General features: G+C 48.5%; 1 protein-coding gene across 3 annotated transcripts; it reads right to left on the reverse strand.

Moving 5' to 3' along the window:
* Positions 1-319: 319 nt before the first annotated feature.
* NECAP2 (NECAP endocytosis associated 2) lies at positions 320-14,493 on the reverse strand. 3 transcript variants are annotated; one of them, XM_082393702.1, is made up of 8 exons: positions 14,338-14,493; positions 11,657-11,757; positions 9,278-9,382; positions 9,111-9,192; positions 8,045-8,153; positions 5,649-5,826; positions 2,388-2,472; positions 320-569 (listed from the first exon to the last, which is right to left on the reverse strand). In XM_082393702.1, the coding sequence occupies exons 1-8, from the start codon at positions 14,427-14,429 to the stop codon at positions 557-559; spliced, it is 765 nt and encodes a 254-aa protein (XP_082249828.1). In that variant the 5' UTR covers positions 14,430-14,493; the 3' UTR covers positions 320-556. The 3 variants fall into 3 exon arrangements, with proteins under 3 accessions (XP_082249828.1, XP_082249827.1, XP_082249829.1); XM_082393701.1 differs by having other exon boundaries at positions 320-1,569; XM_082393703.1 differs by lacking the exon at positions 2,388-2,472.
* Positions 14,494-19,993: the final 5,500 nt, after the last annotated feature.

Below are 19,993 nucleotides of genomic sequence, written 5' to 3' on the forward strand. Positions count from 1 at the left end.
CTGTGTGCCCGGACACCCTTACTATTTAGGAAGATGCTTCTATGGGGAAGTCTTGGTGGGAGGCAGGACTCTCCTCCCACATTAGAAGGCAAGGAGCCCAGAATGTCCCAGAATGGCAGAAAGACTGTCTCTTCTATGCAGAAGGGAAATTGCTGGTTGCCTTAGGGCAACAGGGCCAAATTCCCCTACTGTGGCCAATCTGTCGCCGTGGCCCCAGACTTTTAAGTCTGGACAAACGCTCAGTGGCGAGAGGTGGCTGAGGCATCCTGGAGGGTTTGGCAGCCATGCCGCCAAAAACACTTCCATCTTTGACGTACACTGACAGAGTAGAAATATTTATTTTTTATCTTAGAAATCTGGTCCCACAAAGAGGCCAACACTTTTTTTCAGTTCATCATCTTGACCCTTCAAAAAGGAAATCTTTCAATTAAGAGGTAACGTATGTCGATAAAAGCAATTTTAGAGGTGTGCTCAGATAAAATTATTTCTTATAAAATTATTTCTTATAAACCAGGCAACCCTAGACTTCCAGTTGCTTCAGAACTCCTTCTGTCTGTCATGTACAGTCCCTGAAGGAGAAAAGAAAGTAAGAGGTTGTCTGCAGACAAGGCACTTCAGAAACCACCCAGGAGAAAACCCAAGTCCGCCAGGAACTGCACTGTGAGCCCAGAGAGCTGCCAGCGAACGGGAAGGCCAAAGCCCCACCTACGTGAGAACAGCTGCCACTTTCCAGCCCAAACACTGTCGCACCTGGTTTCCAGCGCCTGCCCGGCCTGGCAAACACGGAAACCAGGCCCCATAGCCGAGATGAACACTGCTTCCTGGGGCCCGGAGCAGCTCCTGCGACTGACAGTGAGGAATGCTTTCAGAGGCCCCTGCGGGCGCAGACTACAGGAGCAAGCCTTTTGCAAAGACAATGAGTTAGTGCAGATCAGCATGTCAGCAAAGCAAGTATCAAAAAAATCTTAAAAGTCTGGTTAATACTCTTGATTTCCCTCCTGATTATCTGTTCAAGCTGCAGCCTATAACCTGCTAGAAATCAGGAAGGAATCCCTCCTCTTAAGGCACCTGACTGGAATGGCTACAGCCAATGGGAGTGAGGAAAGCCCCCCTCCAGTGATCACGTGACACCTGTAACCCCCCCGAGAAGGGCTGATCTGAATCCAGGCAGCACACTCGACCCCTTCTTTTGCTTCAGGGGCTTGTGTTTAATACGAGTCTTCGTGATGGAAGAAGTCTCAGAGTCTCTCTCATGTCAAGAGGACAGACAGGGATAGGGATCCTGGAACTCTTCTCCTGTGTTCTGGCTGCACACTCGAATCCCAGGAAACAGTGTGACATGGTGCCAATTTACTGCCTAACACGCCCAGTCTGTCAGGAGAGTCCAGGCAAGGAAGAGGAGAGGAGAGAGTCACGCTCCAAACAGAGGCTGGCCAGGGAGTGCTTCATCCTCCTTCCTTCCGCCCAGACGAGGCAGCTCCTTTCCAGAAGTTGTATGAGGAAAAAGAGTTGCGCTCAGGTCAGAACTGGACCCAGCCTGTGCCTGGCTGAGTCTGGCTGGAGGTCGACCTGGAAAGGTTAGATAGGGAGGGGTGGGAGATTTCAGATATCTGAAAATACAAAGCAGATAAAATGTGACTTCTTTCTGGGCAGAAGGAGCTCCAAAAGGCCAGTCCCCGAATATTCTAGAACAGGGGTCAGCAAACTACAGCCCAGGACTAGACCAAATCTAGTCCTCTGCCTGTTTTAGTAGGTAAAGTTTCATTGGTACAGAGCCATGCTCATTCATTTATATACTGTCGGTGGCTGCTTTTGAGCTACAAGAACAGTGCTGAGTAGCTGGAACAGAGACCACGTGGTCTGCATAGTCTAAACTATTTGCGTCCTGGTCCTTTATAGAAAATGCGTGCTGACTCCTGTCCTAGAGCTTGTCCACATAAACAACTGTGTGACTAGTATTTAGCATCTCTTCACCCTGACGCCAAGTAAAGGCTTGAAATTTTAAGGAAGCAAAAAAGGCAAGAGACCCTGCCTGCCTCAGAGGTCCCATGACAATGGGCCAAGGCCAGAACCCAGGTTAACTCTCAGCCCAGTATCCTAGGGTAGCTGCAGGGGAGGAGGGGAAGAGGGAGGTACTGGTGACAAGCCAAAGCACTTGGTGAGGTGGTTTAAAGACCAGAAAGAGTTGCAGAAGGTGGCTCCAGGCCACCCAGCAGTGGACACCAGCAAAAAGCCTTCCCGGAGAGAAATATGCCTCCCAAAGTGGGCACTCTGGGGCTCTGTCCTCTGGCTGGCCAGAAAATGTCTGAATCAGAGCTGTTGCTCCCAGGTTTTTGAGAGAAACAGCCTTGGCCCCAGTCCCCCACAGAGAATGTGACCCTCCTCACCCTGTGGATTTGGTAAAGTCTCCCCAGATGTCGGCGGTGGCAGTAGCGGCAGGCTTGGGCTGCGGCCAGGACACAGTGGCACCTCCTATTGATGTCCCCAAGTCCGAAGGGAAGGGAGAGAAGAGAAGGAGACAGAGGAGTCAGAGACCTCCCCGCCTGGTTGTCTCAGTGACCCCGAAATCAGACTCAAGATTCCAGGTGGCTGAGAAAGACACACACAGAGAGACGTGCTTTGGGGCAACAAAACACCTACAAGCAGCCACATTTCCACTGTCTTCTTACGAGCCCTTGAGGGGCTCCTGGAGACAGAGCAGAAGGCCACATACCCGGTGGAGGGGAGGGGTACCAGCAAGGCCGAGTCACACGCCATCACCCGTACCTGAGGCTGACCTCGTTTCAACCGTTTACGTTGGAAATCTGTTTAAAATTTACTGTCTCCTGCCCTGACCTCTTGGATGGAGAATGCCCACCAAAACCACAAGGTCGTCTTTATATAAAGTCCTCAGTCCAGAGTCTGCATCAACAAGCTGAGACAATTCTGTGCTAGACAAGTACCAAGTCCTGGGAGCCAAACTGGTTAGGGGCTGGGGAGAGCCTTCCAGAAGTAACAAAGAAGTGGGCATCTGTGTGTATCTCTTTTTTTTTTTAAACAAGTGTGTGTGTGTGCAGTATTTTAGGGAGCTGAGGGCTGCACTGTAGGCTTTTGGCCTTTGGACCTCTCCCACTATTATACTTGATCCCTCAATTTCTCTTGTTATATTGCCAGTTTATACTTTTTACTGAATATGTGAACTAGTTTCTACCATTTTACTTTGTATTTTCTGTTTACCTCGCTTAATTTCTTTTCTAATTTACCTACTTTTCATAAGAATGATAAAGTTTAATTTATTCCTTTCAGCTTTTTTTTTTTTTTAATCCCTGGGCTGTTCTGGAAGCTACAGATAGCATTATCAGTCTTTCCATATCTACTGCTTAGAATGCCTAGAGTGCTACCATTTTTAGTTATACAGCTGTGTGTATCTCTTCACTGAGGTGGGTGGCATGATGGGACAGCAGTGCCTGCTTTTCTCTCTTTCTGGCACCTCCCCCAGTGCTGCCAGCTGTCTTTTCTGAAGGCCCTGTGCCTGCCACCCTCCGCCTTCCCACCAATTTGCTATGTCTAGGGACTTCCCTGGCGGTCCAGTGGTTAAGACTCCACGCTTCCACTGCAGGGCGCCCAGGTTCGATCCTCGTCAGGGAACTAAGATCCTGCATGCCGCGTGGTGTGGCAAAAAAAAAAAAAAAAATTTTTTTTTTTTTTTGCTATGTCTAATGTGCTCTGGGCTGGGAAACCAGATAAAACTAGGGCCCCCTCCACAGTTTAGTTCTGCAGTTCACCAAGTGCTCAACGGACATTATCTCATTTGAACCTCATCACAGTCACTGGAGGAAGACAGGCCAGGACCAGCTGTTTGACTTTATGCAGGTTACTTAAGTCTCAGTTTCCTTATCTCTAAAATAGACAGTACCAGTGACTACTTCATAAGACTGACTGGTCTGAGGATTAAATAAGTTAATATACGTGGAAGGCTGAGAACAGGCCCAGCAAGCAGTGATGATAATGAGGACAACATCACTAAAATGAGAGCTGACATTCCGTGAGTGCTTACAACGTTCCAGGCGTTGTTCTGAGTGCTGTACGTGGATTGGCTCATCTGATCCGCACAAGAAACCTGTACTGTAGGGATCATTACTACCCCCATCCTACAGATAAGAAAACTGAGGAACAAAGTAGTAGGCAATTTGCTGAATTTGAACTCAGCCAGTCTGATTTTGGAACATAGAGTAAGTGCTCAAAAAATGTTAGCTATTCACAACTCTCATTACCTGACACCATTTTGTTTGTAAACATGCCAACTGCCTGTCTCACACATTAAAACATAAGGCCTTGAGAGCAGGGACTTGGGCTGTACCTGTAGTATCAAAAGGGCCTCAAACACTACGTGGCACATAGCAGGAACTCCATACTGGCCATTAAAAATGCACCAGCAACGGAGGGATGGCCTAAGACAGTGGCTCTCAGACCTTAGTGAGCACACAAATAACATTAAGTATGCAGAGTCCTGCCCCTGTCCCTGGTGATGCCAAGGCAAGTGGTCCTCTGACCTCACTCTGAGAATAACTCCTAGGGTCCAGGCAGGGGTGCTCCCTGATTGCTACTCCTGCCACTCTCCTAGATTAAGATATTCCCCACAGGGCTGAGGTTTGAATCCTGACCTCCAGATAGGGGAGCCAATGTCCATGACCCTTAAAAGGGAAAGAAAGCAGGCTTCTTGTCTGGATCCTGCTCCCCATTCCCCCAAGATGCTGGTGAGAGCTGTGTGGAGAAAGTGGGCTGGTGACAGTCACCCAGCCTGGGGAAGGCCAGGAGCATCAAGCCGGGCTGGGCAGGCGGGGTGGGGACGTTGAAGGACTGGGCTGGCATCCCAGCACTGCCAGAGGCTGGCACTAGGCACTAACTTCTGGAATCCCAGTGTCTCCAAAAGGCACTCCCTACACCCTGGAACAAGCACCAGTGCAGCCTGCTGGGGGAGCTGCCTCTCAGCTTTCCAGCACCCAACAGCCTCACTGAGGAGCTTGCTTCAAACTAAATCTCCAATTTTATTTCCCAGCACTCACTTTGGAATACTTATGCTGCTTTCATCTCCCTAAACACACCCAGTGTTTAAAAATTAAAAGTCTAAGCCTTATTCATGCTCTTCTTCTGTCTGGAATGGCAAGTGTCCCCTGCCCCAATCTTCTTCCTTCAAGGTCCAGTTCAATGCCACCTCTTCCATGAAGCCTCCCCAGATCATGCTAGCTGGTAGTTAGTCTGGTCCCCATACGTCTGGTCTCTGTGCCCATGACTCCTCTCTCCTATTATACTGAGCTCCCTGTGAGCAGAGACCATATCTCCATCACTTACTCACTCACTCAATGAGCAGCCTCTGAGAACCAGGAACCCACATGCTGATGATTTCACAGCAACAAATGAGTTGTAGCCCCTGCCCATCAGGGGGGACAGACGCCCTGAAGGGGTAAGTGGTGGGAAGAGAGGAAGCCCTTACCCAGTGTGGACAGGACCAGCTTTGTGGCACCCACCTTCCAGTTTGTCACACACGGGTACTAAGTGTGACAACTGTGAGCGAAGGAGGGAAAGCCATGGGGCCCCAACTGCCAGAGAGGAAGAAGAACCCAAGGCTGCAGGTTTAGCACCAAGAATAGTCACCCTCGAGCACTGACCTGAACTGGGAGCAACTGCTGGCTGGACGATGGACGCCCCCACAGACAACTGCTCCCCAGGGGGAGGGATCAGGGTGGAGGTTTTCCCCCCTGGGGGAGGGGGAAGCAGGCTCAGTCCTCCTGTGCTGGCGGGCCGGGCTCGGGGAGTCCCAGCTGCTCCTTCCTTCTTCTTCATGTTCTAAAGAGAGGGGAGGAATGCGAATCAGTCAGTTCTGCTGGAGTGCCTCTGCGATCAGAAAATTTCAAGAGGAGGCCCAAGGTGACCCCTGGGCCCCAAACGTCTGTATCACCAAAAGATGGTCAACAGCCATCCATCCAGCACTTCCATTGTTATGGGGTATATTCAATGCATCACAATTCTAAAGCTATCACAAATGCTTTTAATTTAAAAACTCAGCACCCGACTTCATTAATCATCAGGGAAATGCAAATCAAACTACAATGCTATACCATCACACACCCACCAGGACGGCTAAGACGTAGCATATCAAGCACTGACAAGGGTATGGAGCAACCAGAACACTCATAGTCTGCTGGTGGAAGTGTAAACAGAGAAAACCACGTTGAAAAACTGAAAGGATCTTTAAAGCTGAACGTATGAACTGACGCCCCTGCCATTCCACTCCTACATGGACCCAACAGAAATGCATACATATGTGCACCAAGAGACACACATTTGAACATTCACAGCAGCACTACTTGCAATAGCCCCAAACTGGAAACTACCTAAATGTCCACCATCAGTTAAATGGGTAGATACTGGGATACATTCTCATAACGGAGCATGCCACAACGAGAATAAAGCAACTACACAAAACAATATGGATGCTCTCACAAATACTACACTGAGTAAAGGAAAGGAGTCATACACAAAAGGGTATGAAGTGTATGAGTCAATTAATAAAACACTGAAAACAAAACCTAGGGTGTTCAAAGTCAGCATAGTGGCCACTCCATCCTGTGGGAGAGAGCAGGAGAGGGGCTTCCAGAGTGCTGATAATCGTCCACTTCTTGGTCTGGGGGCTAGTTTGTAGGAGTAAACCTGGTTTTTAAAAATTCACTGAGTTCTACATTTATAATGTGTGCACTTTTCTGTACGCATATTATACTTCGACAAAACATTTAAAAAAGAAAAACAAAAACCTGAACACCCAGGTGAACCAGAAACCAGAGCAGCTCAAAGGTGAAGACGACGTGGTTCCCACCTGTCAGGAGAGCAGCAGCTTAATCATGTGCTGAGACCACAGCCTGAAGGCAAAAGCCCTCAAAGACCTGGGCCTGAGGCCAGCTGTGCCAGTTATTTCTAGCTCTACGACCCTGGGCAAGACCCTCAAGCTCTCTAAACCTCAATTTCCCCACCTATAAAAGGGGAGGATGTTTAATTCGCATGAGAAGTACCTAAAAACACTACCTGGCACACAGCTGATGCTCATTAAATGTTAGTTTCCTCCCAGCAAGATAGAGATTCACATCCCCAACAGTTCACTGGACATGACCTGGATTTTCTCTTAAGGGCCAGCTGGCCAACTTCAAGGGTCCCAAACCATCACCAGCATGAAGCAGAAAAGAGGAGAAAGAGATAGTAAGTAAAGAGGAAGAGCGTTATTTTAGGGTTACAGACTTTCTTCAGAAAACAAATCCAGTGGGTCCTTGCTTCCCCCGAATCACTCATCTCCACCCCCACAGCCAGGTAAAGGCCAAGTCTTGGCTGTCCAGCCCAGCTCGACCTTTCCCTCTTCTCAACAGGAGCTAACGGGGGAAAGCCAGATGTAGGGCAGCTCAGGACAAGACACAGGGAGCCAGGACAACACCACCAGCAGAAGCTGCCCATGACTCCCAGTGCCCACCCTTGAGGCTTTCCTGCCCAGAGTGCTGCCAAATCTTCTATTCCTCAAGGTTCAGACCAAGACACAGCTTGGGATGAGCACACTGACCCCACACCCCACCCCGTCCCCCAAAAGCCAGGACAGAAACACCAGCTCTGGCAGCAAGTGACTGATGTTCCTCAAAGCAGAGGCGTGGCACATGCCGTTCCCTCTGCTTGAACCACCCTTTGACCCCTCTTCCCTTGCTTACAGGTCGCTTCTGCCAGGAAGCCTTCCTTGGTTCCCCCTAACTCTGGACTGCACGTTCCTCCTCTAGGAGCTCATGGCACTGAAGACATCCATCCCTAGGTCGTAGAACCATCCCGCCATGTTGTAATCACACCCAGACTCCCCCCATCTCAGCTCAACTCTGAGCTCTATGACAGCAGAGCCCTTTCGTTTGCCCCCAGCACAGTACCTGGCACCGGGCAGCTGCTCAATAAACATGTGCTGAACTGTGAGAAAAGAGTGACGGGCTCTGTACTGGGCTTGGTGTGGTGGCCGTGACAGCCAAGTGAGGGTGGGACTCACTGCAATGTTGAGCTTGATGGTCTGGCCCTCCTTGAAGCTTAGGTCCAATTTGGGACCTTGATCTGGGTTCTCGGCTTGTTTCGCAAATTCACACTGCTGCTTCACCCACCTGGGAGAACAGGAAGGAAAAGGGGAGGAAGAGGCGAGCTGCCCTGCATTCACGCACTCGCTGCATTCACACCCGCCACCAGTCCAGGACGAGGCTTTTACTGCAGCAGCGGGGTAGAAACTGAGAGCAGCTTGGGAGTTAGGTGTGAATTTAAATCCTAGTTCTGACGCATAAGCAGCTGCATGCACGTCAGTTTCCTCATCAGCAAAATGGGATGACAACTCTATGCCTTAAAGACTGCTATGAAAATCATGAGGTCACTTACGTAGAGAGTCCTAACACTGGTCTTTAGTCCTCAGCATGTGGCATGGAGACTAAGACAAGTTCTCCACACACCTCCCAGGGGCTTAAAAAGTAGATGGTTGAGACAGGACAAGTGCCCAGAAAGCACTGAAAGCAACAAAAAAGGTCTCCTACCCTCCATACAGCACCCCTCTTAGCAGCCACCCGGAGCCGAGGAGCTAGAGGGGCCCACGAGAGCAGCCGCACACTTCACACTCCCCGCAGCCAGAGGTGGAGGCCTGCAGATGGCAGGGGAGAAGTCTTTCCTGCCCATTTAGCTTCAGAAAGGACCACGAGGGTGTGTGCTGAGTGGCCTGGGAATCCGAGCATCGCTTATCACAGCATGGAGGGACAGGCCCAGAAAGGCCAAAGGAGCCTGACAAGGACTCTGGCCGCTCAGGGGCCTGATGAGGGAAGAGATGTGACACCTCAAAGGCTGGGCCAGCTGACTGGGGTGGCAGAGATGCGCCTCGGGTAAAGGAAATGACTTCAAAGCAGAGATGAGGACTGGCAGGGCGCAGAGAAGGTGACCTGCCCCGAAGGAGAAGTGAGTTTTCCTGAGGCTCTGCTGGCAGACATACCACACACAACCACCTGGGTATCCTAACCTGGGAGACCATTCTGTCCGGGGAAAGAGGGAGGAGGCATGAGTATGTGTCTCCTGGAACCACTCACTTGAAATGGTCCTGCAAGGCAACATTGAAGTCAAAGGCATCACCTCGGTCCCCGAAGCCAATTCCAATAAACGCCCGTCGCCCTGGGGGACAACACACGATCAATCCCACTTCCCAGAGGCAGAGAAAACCCTTCTCAGAGGAGGAAGCTCCAAGTCCCATGCGTACCGTTTCCATCTTCGATGCGGATAACGAAGTACCTGCTGGAATCCATCACGCTCTCCACAGCTGTGCCTGGAAACTGATCCACCGGGGCCTGAGCAAAGAGCTCCCCTGAAAGCATAAGGGAGGGTGAGCCTTGAACACCCCCCCAGACTATTTCTATCACATGACTGGGGCCTTTTCCTGAGAGGCAGATGGGCAAACCTGACTCTGGGTTTCAAGTCAAATCCACTTTGGCCAAAGGGAAAACAGAGGAATATAACCAAGGAGAGGTTTAAGTCAAAGGTGGCTTACAGGTCAGATCCAGCTCACAGTTTCAGCATTTTCAATTTAACTGCCAAACACTTCAAAATCAGATTACTTGTAAAATAATCCACATGTCTGGCTTCTCTTAAAATCAAAAGCTCTAGCAACGCTGGGCCTCCATTTCTACATGAGAACGATGGGCTGGAGCTGCTGGCCACTCATTCCCCCCCGCCTCAGCCATTCACATCCATGGCCCGCACCCCCAGGGCCCTGGCTCAGGTAGATCACACCTTCAAAAAAAACCTGGTGCCTGAGGCAGGCCTTTAGAGGAGCAGGTGAACCCAGTGGAAAGGGGGGAGGGTTTTTGCACTCACAGAAGAATCTGAAGCCAGTGGATTTACACTAATCTCAGGCCAAAAGAGCAATTGCTTTTAAAAGGCGCTCTCGTGAAACGCATCCCCTTATTAACTACGGCTCTCCAGGGTGCAGTGCAGTTCACAGCGTCTGTGAACATTTGCGACTGGCATCATTTTTTGCGTGTGCTGATCTCAGTTGATGTTTTAAGTATTTAACCAATAGTTTCTACTGAATCCTATGGTTCAGAGGTGACTGTGCAATTAAGGCTGAACTGAATCCAAATCGGTGGGCTGAGTTTGTAGCTTCTTGTTAGTTTCTCTGCCCTCTCTAGTTTGGTACCTGGGGACTGGGATTCACCTGGATGCCTTCAGCCTAGAGCAGTGGTTCTCCACCATGGCTGATTTGTCCCTCCCTTCCACCTAGGGACATCTGGCAATATGTGGTGACATTTTTGTTTGCCACAACTTAGGGGGTGCTACTGGCATCTAGTAGGTAGAGGCCAGGGATGGTGCTAAATATCTTAAATGTGACTTAGACCACAACACTCAGCTGGCCCCAAATGTCACTAGTGCTGAGGCTGAGACACTCCGGCCTGGAGTGATTGGAAAGTGAGAGACGAACACGACCCAGTGGGCATGACCTCGAGCTAAGAGCATCCTGGGGTGGGTCCTGCAGGTGAGGCTCAGCTTTGAGCAGTGGCTGGTACACCAGGTGTGTACCTTAAAGTCAGTTCCCAAGGCCCCTAGAGAACAGGTGTTGCCATTCCCTTGTGACACCACCTGGGACATCCCAGCAACTCTGACAGCCAGAGTTCTCTGGCCTAGCCACAGCAGCTGTCCCTTCAAACTCCTCTGCCACCAATGCTCAGTCATGCTCAAAACAAATCAATGCTTTGGGTCACCTTGCAGTTCACAAAGCATTCGGATAAATATGTGCTCACTTCGTATTTCCAACAACCTTGTGAAGTAGGAGTTAATGTGATCCCCATTTCACTAAAAAGGAGGCCAAGGTGCCAAAGGTCACGTGGCTTGCCCAAGGTCCCACAGTTCAGACAAAAGCGATGCAGATCTGAGAAGAGGCAGCCAGTTTTGCCTATGAATCTTTGCATTTTATTTGCCCCACAAGGAAAATCTCTACATGTTAGAAAAAATAAATGACCGAATGCCGGGGCATCTGACTGAGCCCGATTCCGGCTCTGGGTGCAGGGGCTGGCACTATTCCAGGCCACGCTGCCCTCCACAGCTCACCCAGAGGCCCCGGTGGTGCAGGACTTCCAGAGAGATTTCACCAAAGGTGACAACTGCCAGCTGACCCCAGCACAGCCCAGCTTGGCTTGTACTCTCACCACAGAAAGAGCTGAAAAGGACAGTTTCCAGTTCTTTCAGTTAATGGGTGTGGTCAGTCTGGGAGGTTACCATTTGGTCGATAAGCAGAATTCCTGATTAAGAACCTGAGCTCAGCAGCAGAGGGCTATGCGTCTTCACTTGGCTTATCTTCCAGGCAAGCTCCGAGGCTTCCTACTTGGGACCAACCTGCAGGTCTTCTCTCCCTGGGCTCCAAAATTAGTATTTTCTTAAGGACGCCCAAAAGAACAGGTGCTTGACAGGAAATACTTCCTTTTAAAATAAAGGCTGGGGGAATGGAAGCGGCTTGTAAGTATACCCGGGCCTTTGATTTCCAGGACAGGGTCCCACGATCCCTGAGTGGCTTGGCCAGGCCCGGGCCGCCCGTCCCTTCACAAAGTGGGAGGTATGGTACCACGCAGACCTCCCTTGCCTTTACCTGAGGTCCTGTCCTCCAGCTTGATGTAGGCCACCTGCCCTTTTGCAGTGATCCGCAGCCGGCCACTCCATGATGGCTGGTCCAGCTGCCATTCCGCAGCCCTAAAGGGACAAAAACCATTGCGCCTCTGCCAGAGGTTCCTGCTCCACTACTCCAATGCTGGGGGTGGGAATGGGAAGGGCATGTGGGCTGCCTGCTCCAGACCAAGGGTTGGCAAACCTTTTGAGAGAAGAGCCATACGATCTCTGTCCCAACTACTCACTCTGCTGCTGCAGAGGGAAAGTAGTCATGGTGCATGAGCATGTGGGTGCTTTAATTATTTTAACCAAATATTTTCTACTGAGCATGGCTGTATTTCAGTGAAACTTTATGGACAATCTGAATTTCACATAATTTTCACATTATGGAATATTCTTTCAAATTTTCCCCAATCACTTAAAAATGTAAAAAACATTCTTAGCTTATGAGCCAAAGAAAAACACAGTGGGTCGTAGTTGGCCAACCCCAGTTCCAGATTATAGAGACTGTCTCTGAAGTAGGATTCCAGTTTTCTTTCTGTAGAGAAAGCAGCTACCAGGGCCCATGGTTTGTTTATGACACTGCTAGGCTGCAGTGGTCAGAGCAATCATTTGGGACCGCTGAGACCACCTTGAAGGAAAAGGAGAGAGGGGAGCAATCATCAGTAGAAGAGAAAAGGAGAGCAACAGGACATGTGGGATAAATGAATGAGCATTCAAGAAATATATTCTCAAAGGTATCCTAAGAAGAAATAAACCCAGGAAACCACAGACCTATCACAATGGCCTCTTTTGGCTCTTTTAAAGTATTAACTTCATATTTTAGTTCTAAGAAGCAGCTCAGTAAAACCCCCCAAAAGCAAAAACCTTGGGTGTTTCCAAGAGGCTTTTCTTGGAAGTCCCTTAGCATATGCCAGGACTTGGAGAGACACCATTAACTGTGGACGCAGATTGTTTTGAAGGCCACACAAATGCAGACTCTCGATTCACAAGTCAGCTGACTCAGTTTCAGTTCCTCTTATCCCGGTAGGAGGCCTTAGACTCAAGATAAGCAGAGTTCTGAGGCTGAAGTGCAGGGATTGGCAGTTTCCTCTATGCCAACCTAGCAAGCCCTAACACTTGGTAACCTCGATCTCTTGGGACCAAGAGGGATCAAACTCATCCTACTGAAGGGGATGGGGGCAGATGATCACCTCTGGTTTGATGGCCCATCTCCGGTTTGACGATAGAAAGCAGAATGTTTTTTTGTTATTATTACTATTGTTGCTTTCATATTATTTTAAAATTATGTCATGGATGTAGTAGGTGTTCAATAAAATATTTTTTCACTAGAGAATCAGCTATAAGGGCTTCCCTGGTGGCACAGTGGTTGAGAACCCGCCTGCCAAGGCAAGGGACACAGGTTCGAGCCCTGGTCCGGGAAGATCCCACATGCTGCAGAGCAACTAAGCCCGTGCACCACAACTACTGAGCCTGTGCTCTAGAGCCTGCGAGCCACAACTACTGAGCCTGCAAGTGACAACTACCAAGCCCACGTGTCACAACTACTGAAGCCCGCATGCCTAGAGCCTGTGCTCCGCAACAAGAGAAGTCACTGCAATGAGAGGTCCGCTCGCCACAACTAGAGAAAGCCTGCGTGCAGCAACGAAGACCCAATGCAGCCAAAAATTAACTAATGAATTTAAAAAAAAGAAAAGAAAAGAAAAGAAAATCAGCTATAAGCCCACATTAACACAATTGGAAAGTAACAAGAGGCCCGGTATGTGGACACTCCACCATTCTTGTGGCGCAGGCCAATCCTGTATTTCCAACTAACTTGGACAAACATGGCTTTCAAGAGCCCCCCCACCCCCGGTGGCACAAATAGCCATAGGCCAGGTTGTCTGTGTCAGGTACATCTTATTTTCTTTTAATATTTTTCTTCTTTGATACATGATGACAAAATGCAAACAGTACAAGGAGATATCAAGTCAAAGGAAGTCTCCTTCCAACCCCCATTTTCCTCTGGTGGGGTAGTTTCCTGTGTTCCCTTCTACACACTCTACGTTCACAAACACGGGTATTTATTCCTCTCAGGTGAACATTTCACCAGCGAAGTACGGATGGATGCTTCCCAACTGCCACAGGCTGTGATAAGGACTGCAGTTCGTGCCAAGGAAGCTGGGCAGGGAGGGGTCCCTGGCCTTTCAACATCAGCTTAAAACTCCCCGGGGCGGGTTCTTTTGACCGATTCTGGGCTCCCTTTCTGCCCCTCGGGGATTTCTGCCAGTGACAGAGTGCCTTTCCCGAAGGCTTTTCAAGGATCCCTTCAAGGCCATCGGTTCGCTCTGAAAAATACAGGTCTGTGACACCACCACTCCTGACCACGTTTAGGGTCCCTGGCAGCCCACCTGGGTCCCCGGCAGCCCGCTCGGCGCTAGATTCGGCTTTCACGCCTTCCCCGCTGCCGGGAGCCCCATGCGTCAGACTGAGAAAGGCGAAAAGTCTGGGTCCCCCTCCCTGCTCTGGCCTCGAACTGGAAGAAACCGCAGCATTACCTCCCCCCGCTCCCTGCCCCTCGCCCGTCAACTGGCGGGGCCGTCCTCAGCTCCCACAGTGGGCGTGTCGGGGGCGACAGGGAAGGGGTTAGGTGGTGGCTAGCCTGGCCCGGCGGCGGGTGGTCACCTGTAACCACGGTTGGTGGCCCGCGGCGGGATGCGGTAGACGTGGACCTCTGGCTTGACACACAGAACAGACTCGTACTCGCCTTCCTCCATCTCGACGTCCGGAGCCCGCCGGACTTCCGGCTCCTTCCCCGACGCGGGGCGGAAGCCGCGCGACTCTATGACCCACGTCAGGCTAGAGCGGCATCTCGCGGGCCTCGGCCGCTCATCGCCCACGCGCCCTCTGCTGGAGGCTCTGCCTCAAGACATGCGGCGGACGGACCCAGGAGCCAATTTGATGCGGACTGGGGTTGTCTGGGGGCTTTCTCTTCCACAAGGTCTCGCGGGCCGCAAAGAAAACTTTATTTAATACAGATCCCACTGCAATCCATTGTCTGGTTGTGGGTCATCCCCATCGCCTCAACACTTACAGCTGGTGTCCAGTTGGCTGAGATTCAAAGCTGTAGCTACTTAGCTCAGCTTGACGCCTCTCTCTCCTCCAGCCTCCGCTTCCCTCCGCTTTTCCTGAATGTCCTGCCATCTCCTGACTCGTAAGACGCGACTGAGGCTTTTCCTCCTAGAGAAATCCTTACCTGTCCCACTAGCTAAATGCGATGTCCTTACCCTGCCACCCTTATCCTTACCCATTGTGGGTCCAGGGCCCCTGTTGCCTAGACTCAGCAAAAGGTTGTATTCAAAGAAGCAAAGTTTAGTAATAACATAAATAATTTTAAAAGTATCCCAGTCTTAACTTGGATTTCTCACAGAATCTTATAGGAGTTAAAAATGTCTAACCAGAGTCAAATTCTCAAAATCTCTTCTCCTCCTCTACCATTCTCTCATTCATTACACAAATATTTAATTAAGTGCTTAGAATGTGCCAGGTCATCTGTGGGGCACAGCTGATCCCAAATTCACTAATTCACTGAATGCTCCCAAACTTTCTCCACCTCCTTCTTCCCTCTCCTCTCTCTCTCTCCTTTCACTCAGTCTTCATAAGCTCTTTATTATAGGATTGATCTACCCTCTTAAATTAAAAAAAAAATTATTGTGGTAAAATATACATAACATAAACTTTACCATTTTAACCATTTTAAGTGTACAATTCAGTGACATGAACTACATTCACCACTATCTATTTCTAGAACTTTTCATCATCCCAGACCCTATACCCATTAAGCAATAACACCCCATTTCCTGCTACCCACTCCCCACCCCTGGTAATCTCTATTCTACTTTCTGTATATGAATTTACCTATTCCAGATACCTCATATAAGTGGAATCATACAGAATTTGTCTCTGTGTCTGCTTATTTCACTTAGTATAATGTTTTCAAGGTTCATCCATGTCATAGCCTGTATCAGAATTTCATTCCTTTTAATGGCTAAATGATATTCCATTGTATGGTGTAAAAAAATTAATAAACAGAAACCGCAATTAAATAAGAAACCAGAATGGGGAGCTCTTACACCTTGGGATGATAGCAGAGCCCAACAGGAAGAAGAAAGACTCCTCTTCTTTCCTGGCAAGAATTCAGCCATTGAAAAGCCATGAACTCTTTGTTTACTGTATCCTTCTTTTTCCCAACTTCCTTTCCCCCTCTATAAAAGAGTTCTGCTTCCCTTGCCCTGAGAGAACTTGAATATGGTGGGCCATCGTTGCAGACTCTGAGTTGCAATTCTCTGCTGATCTCATGTAAACCCATCTTTGCTGGAGAAATTCTGGTGATCTATTTATTTCAGGTCAACAATGGATACACCACATTTTGTTTATCCATTCATCTGCTGATGGACATTTGGGTTGTTTCCACCTTTTGGCTATTGTGAATAACGCTGCTGTGAATTATTGGTGAATAATACCTGTTCAAGTCCTTGTTTTCAATTCTCTTGAGTATATATCTAGAAGTGGACTTGCTGGCCCATATGGTAATTCTCTGTGTAGCTTTTTGAGGAACTACCAAACTGTTTTCCACAGCAGCTGCATTTTCCATTTCCACCATCAAGAGTCCCAGTTTTCCACATCCTTGCCAATACTTATATTCCATTTCCTTTGATAATAGCCATCCCAGTGGATATGAAGTTAACCTCTCTTTACGTGAATTGATTTAACTTCTAATTTCAGCTTTGCTCATTACCCTGATTCTGCACAGCAAAGAAGAAATTGAGAAGTGAGCTTTCTTCCTCCTAGTTCTTTGTTCCTATCTCATTTTCCTAAAGTCCTGGAGTGGCAGAGACAGAAGTCCCCTTAGAAGCTGGAGGGGAGGGATGTTGAGATGGGAGGGGAGGGCACACTCTCACACTGACAATCTTGTCCCCTCACATTCTCATCATTCTGTTTACATGTCTGCTCTCCCACTAGACTGCAAGCTTCTTCTTTTTTTTTTAAAGGTTTTTTAAAAATTTTATGTGGACCATTTTAAAAGTCTTTATTGAACTTGTTACAACATTGCTTCTGTTTTATGTCTTGGTCTTTTGGCCACGAGGCATGTGGGATCCTAGCTCCCCGACCAGGGATTGAACCTACACCCCCTGCATTGAAAGGCGAAGTCTCAACCACTGGACCGCCAGGGAAGTGCCTAGACTGCAAGCTTCTTGGATGCAGGACCCTGTCCCTGCCTTTGTGAACCCCTGTATTCAGCAGCACAGGGTCTGGTACAGAGTAAGTGCTCAGTGAATGAATGGGTAAATGAGTGTGTGTGTGTGTGTGTGTGTGTGTGTGTTCATTTGCTTACATCCCAAAGCCAAGGGGCAATTTGGGGATGAGGCACCGTGTTTCCTCTTTCACACTGTCTTTGCATCAGTATGTGCTGCACAACAGCAGGGGAAAATAGGGTATCCCAGGAGTAAAGCACCTGGACCCTTTGAGTTGGAGAAACTTTCAGCTGGGAGAGCATCTAGGACCAGCTCTTAAGAGCTAAACTTTGGGATAGCATCCACCATCAGCACCAAGTTCCATCACTTCCTCTCTGGAAGCCAAGCAGTGTGAAAGTGGCCCACAGTGACTGTTTTTTTTTCATTATTTATTTATTTATTTATTTATTTATTTATTTATTTATTTATTTATGGCAGCATTGGGTCTTCGTTGCTGCGCACGGGCTTTCTCTAGTTGTGGCGAGCAGGGGTTGCTCTTCGTTGCAGAAGCCCGGTGTGCGGGCTTCTCATTGCCATGACTTCTCTTGTTGCGGAGCACCGGCTCTAGGTGTGTGGGCTTCAGTAGTTGTGGCATGTGGGCTCAGTAGTTGTGGCTCGCAGGCTCCAGGGCGCAGGCTCAGTAGTTGTGATGCACGGGCTTAGTTGCTCCATGGCATGTGGGATCTTCCCGGACCAGGGCTCGAATCTGTGTCCCCTGTCTTGGCAGGCGGATTCTCAACCACTGTGTCACCAGGGAAGCCCACGGTGACTGTTTTGGGCCTCCCCATGAAGCTGCCCCTGGTAGGACACCTTCCTGTCATGAATCTGGAAGGGAATGCTCACTCTGTGCCAGGGGGCACCCAGGTTTTACAATGTGTTCAGAGCACTTCCCGTTCAGTTCAGTCTAACAAAGATGGGCATTGAACATCAACTATAGCCCAGGTGCTGGGTGATGGGACCACAGAGATGAGGCTCACCCAGCTCCTGCCTTCATGGAGCTACAGAGAGGAGGAGACAGAGAGAAATGTGGAGTGAAAAGTGCTATGATAGAAGAAACTCATAGGGGGGTGTGGGAGCGAAGAGAAGAGAGACCCCACTCAGCCTGGGGGCAGTCAGGGAAGGCTCTCTAGAAGAGGTTACCTTGACACAATAATCCCTGTGAGGTAGGCGGAGCAAGGATTGTTATCCTCATTGTGTAGTGGAGCCACTGAAACAGTGACCAGCCCAGGGAGACCACACTGTCCTCTAGCTGCAGGAGGTCAGACGGTCCCTTGCCTTATCCTCAAATCCCAGCCACGTGGCTAAACATGCCTGAAATGCATTTCTAAGGCTCTGCTGCCGAGAATAATTGGGCCTACTGGCTACTCTCAGGTTAAAGACATTGTTTGCCGAACGAATTCAATTCAACCCAACAGGCAGAGTATAGGCTCAGACAGAGCCCATCTCACGTGGCAGGAGGCGACAGCGGTGCAAAATCTCGCTGTGATTCATCCCGGTGCTTTCTGGTAGGTCCAGGGCCAAGGTGGGGGTTTGAGATGAGCAGTTTCCTGGGTGGCTTCATGAAATATATATGATAGGTCACTTATCATCTTTCCCTGCTGTATTTTCCTGCCATCATAGATATTTCTAAGCGAAATTCCCCCATTTCTCAGATGGGGAAACCACTTATAAAAGGGCACTCGATAACAAAACAATCTTGAAAAAGAAAAAAGTTGGGAGATTCACACGTCCCAATTTCAATACTTACTACAAAGGGACAGTAATCAAGACAGTATAGTACTGGTACAAGGATAGACCATAGATCAATGGACTAGAATTGAGAATAAACCCTTACATTTACAGCCACTTGACTTTCCATAAGTGTGCCAAGACAATTTGATTGAGAAAGAATTGTCTTTTCAACAAATGGTGCTGGAATGAGATATCCACATTCCACATGCAAAAGAATGAAGTTGGACCCCTATCTCACACCATGTACAAAAATTCATTCAAAATGGCTATAGACCTAAATGTATGAGCTAAAACTATACAACTCTTAGAAGAAAACATAGAGAAAAATCTTTATGACCTTGGATTTATGTTATAATAAAAAGAATCTAATAGATTCTTAGATATGACACTAAAAGCGCAAGCAACAAAAGAGAAAAATAGATAAATGGGACTTTAACAAAATTAAAAGCTTTGTGCTTCAAAGGACAAAAAAGTGAAAGTACAATTCACATAATGTGAGAAAAATTTTGCAAATTACATATCTGAAAAGAGACTTGCATCTAGAATATACAAAGAGTTCTTACCATTCAATAATAAAAAGACAAATGACACAATTTATAAATGGACAATGAACCTGAATAGACATTTTTCCAGAGAATATACACAAATAGCCAATAAGCACATGAAAAGATGCCCAGCATCATTAGCCATCAGGGAAATGCAAATCAAAACCACCATGAGACACCACTTTATACCCACACCCACTAGAATGACTAGAATAAAAAAAAAAAAAAAAAAAAAAAAAAGGGGCTTCCCTGGTGGCGCGGTGGTTGAGAGTCTGCCTGCCCATGCAGGGGACGCGGGTTCGAGCCCTGATCTGGGAAAATCCCACGTGCCGCGGAGCAAATGGGCCCGTGCGCCACAACTACTGAGCCTGCGCGTCTGGAGCCTGTGCTCCGCAGCGGGAGAGGCCGCGATGGTGAGAGGCCCGCGCGCCGCGATGAAGAGTGGCCCCCGCTTGCCACAACTGGGGAAAGCCCTCGCACAGAAACGAAGACCCAACACAGCCATAAATAAATCAATCAATAAATAAATAAAATTTAAAAAAAAAAAAAAAAAAAAAGACATAGTAAGTGTTGGTGAGGATGTGGAAAAATTGGAACCCTCATACATTGCTGGTGGGAATGTAAAATGATGCAGCCACTTCAGAAAACAGTATGGCAATTACTCAGGGGACTAAACACAAGGTTACCATATAACCCAGCAATTCCATTCCTACACCCAAGAGAAATGAAAATATATCTTCACACAAAAATTTGTACACAAACGTTCATAAC

The sequence above is a fragment of the Balaenoptera borealis genome (assembly GCF_965194805.1).
Source record: "Balaenoptera borealis genome assembly, chromosome: 1".
NCBI lineage: Eukaryota > Metazoa > Chordata > Mammalia > Artiodactyla > Balaenopteridae > Balaenoptera > Balaenoptera borealis.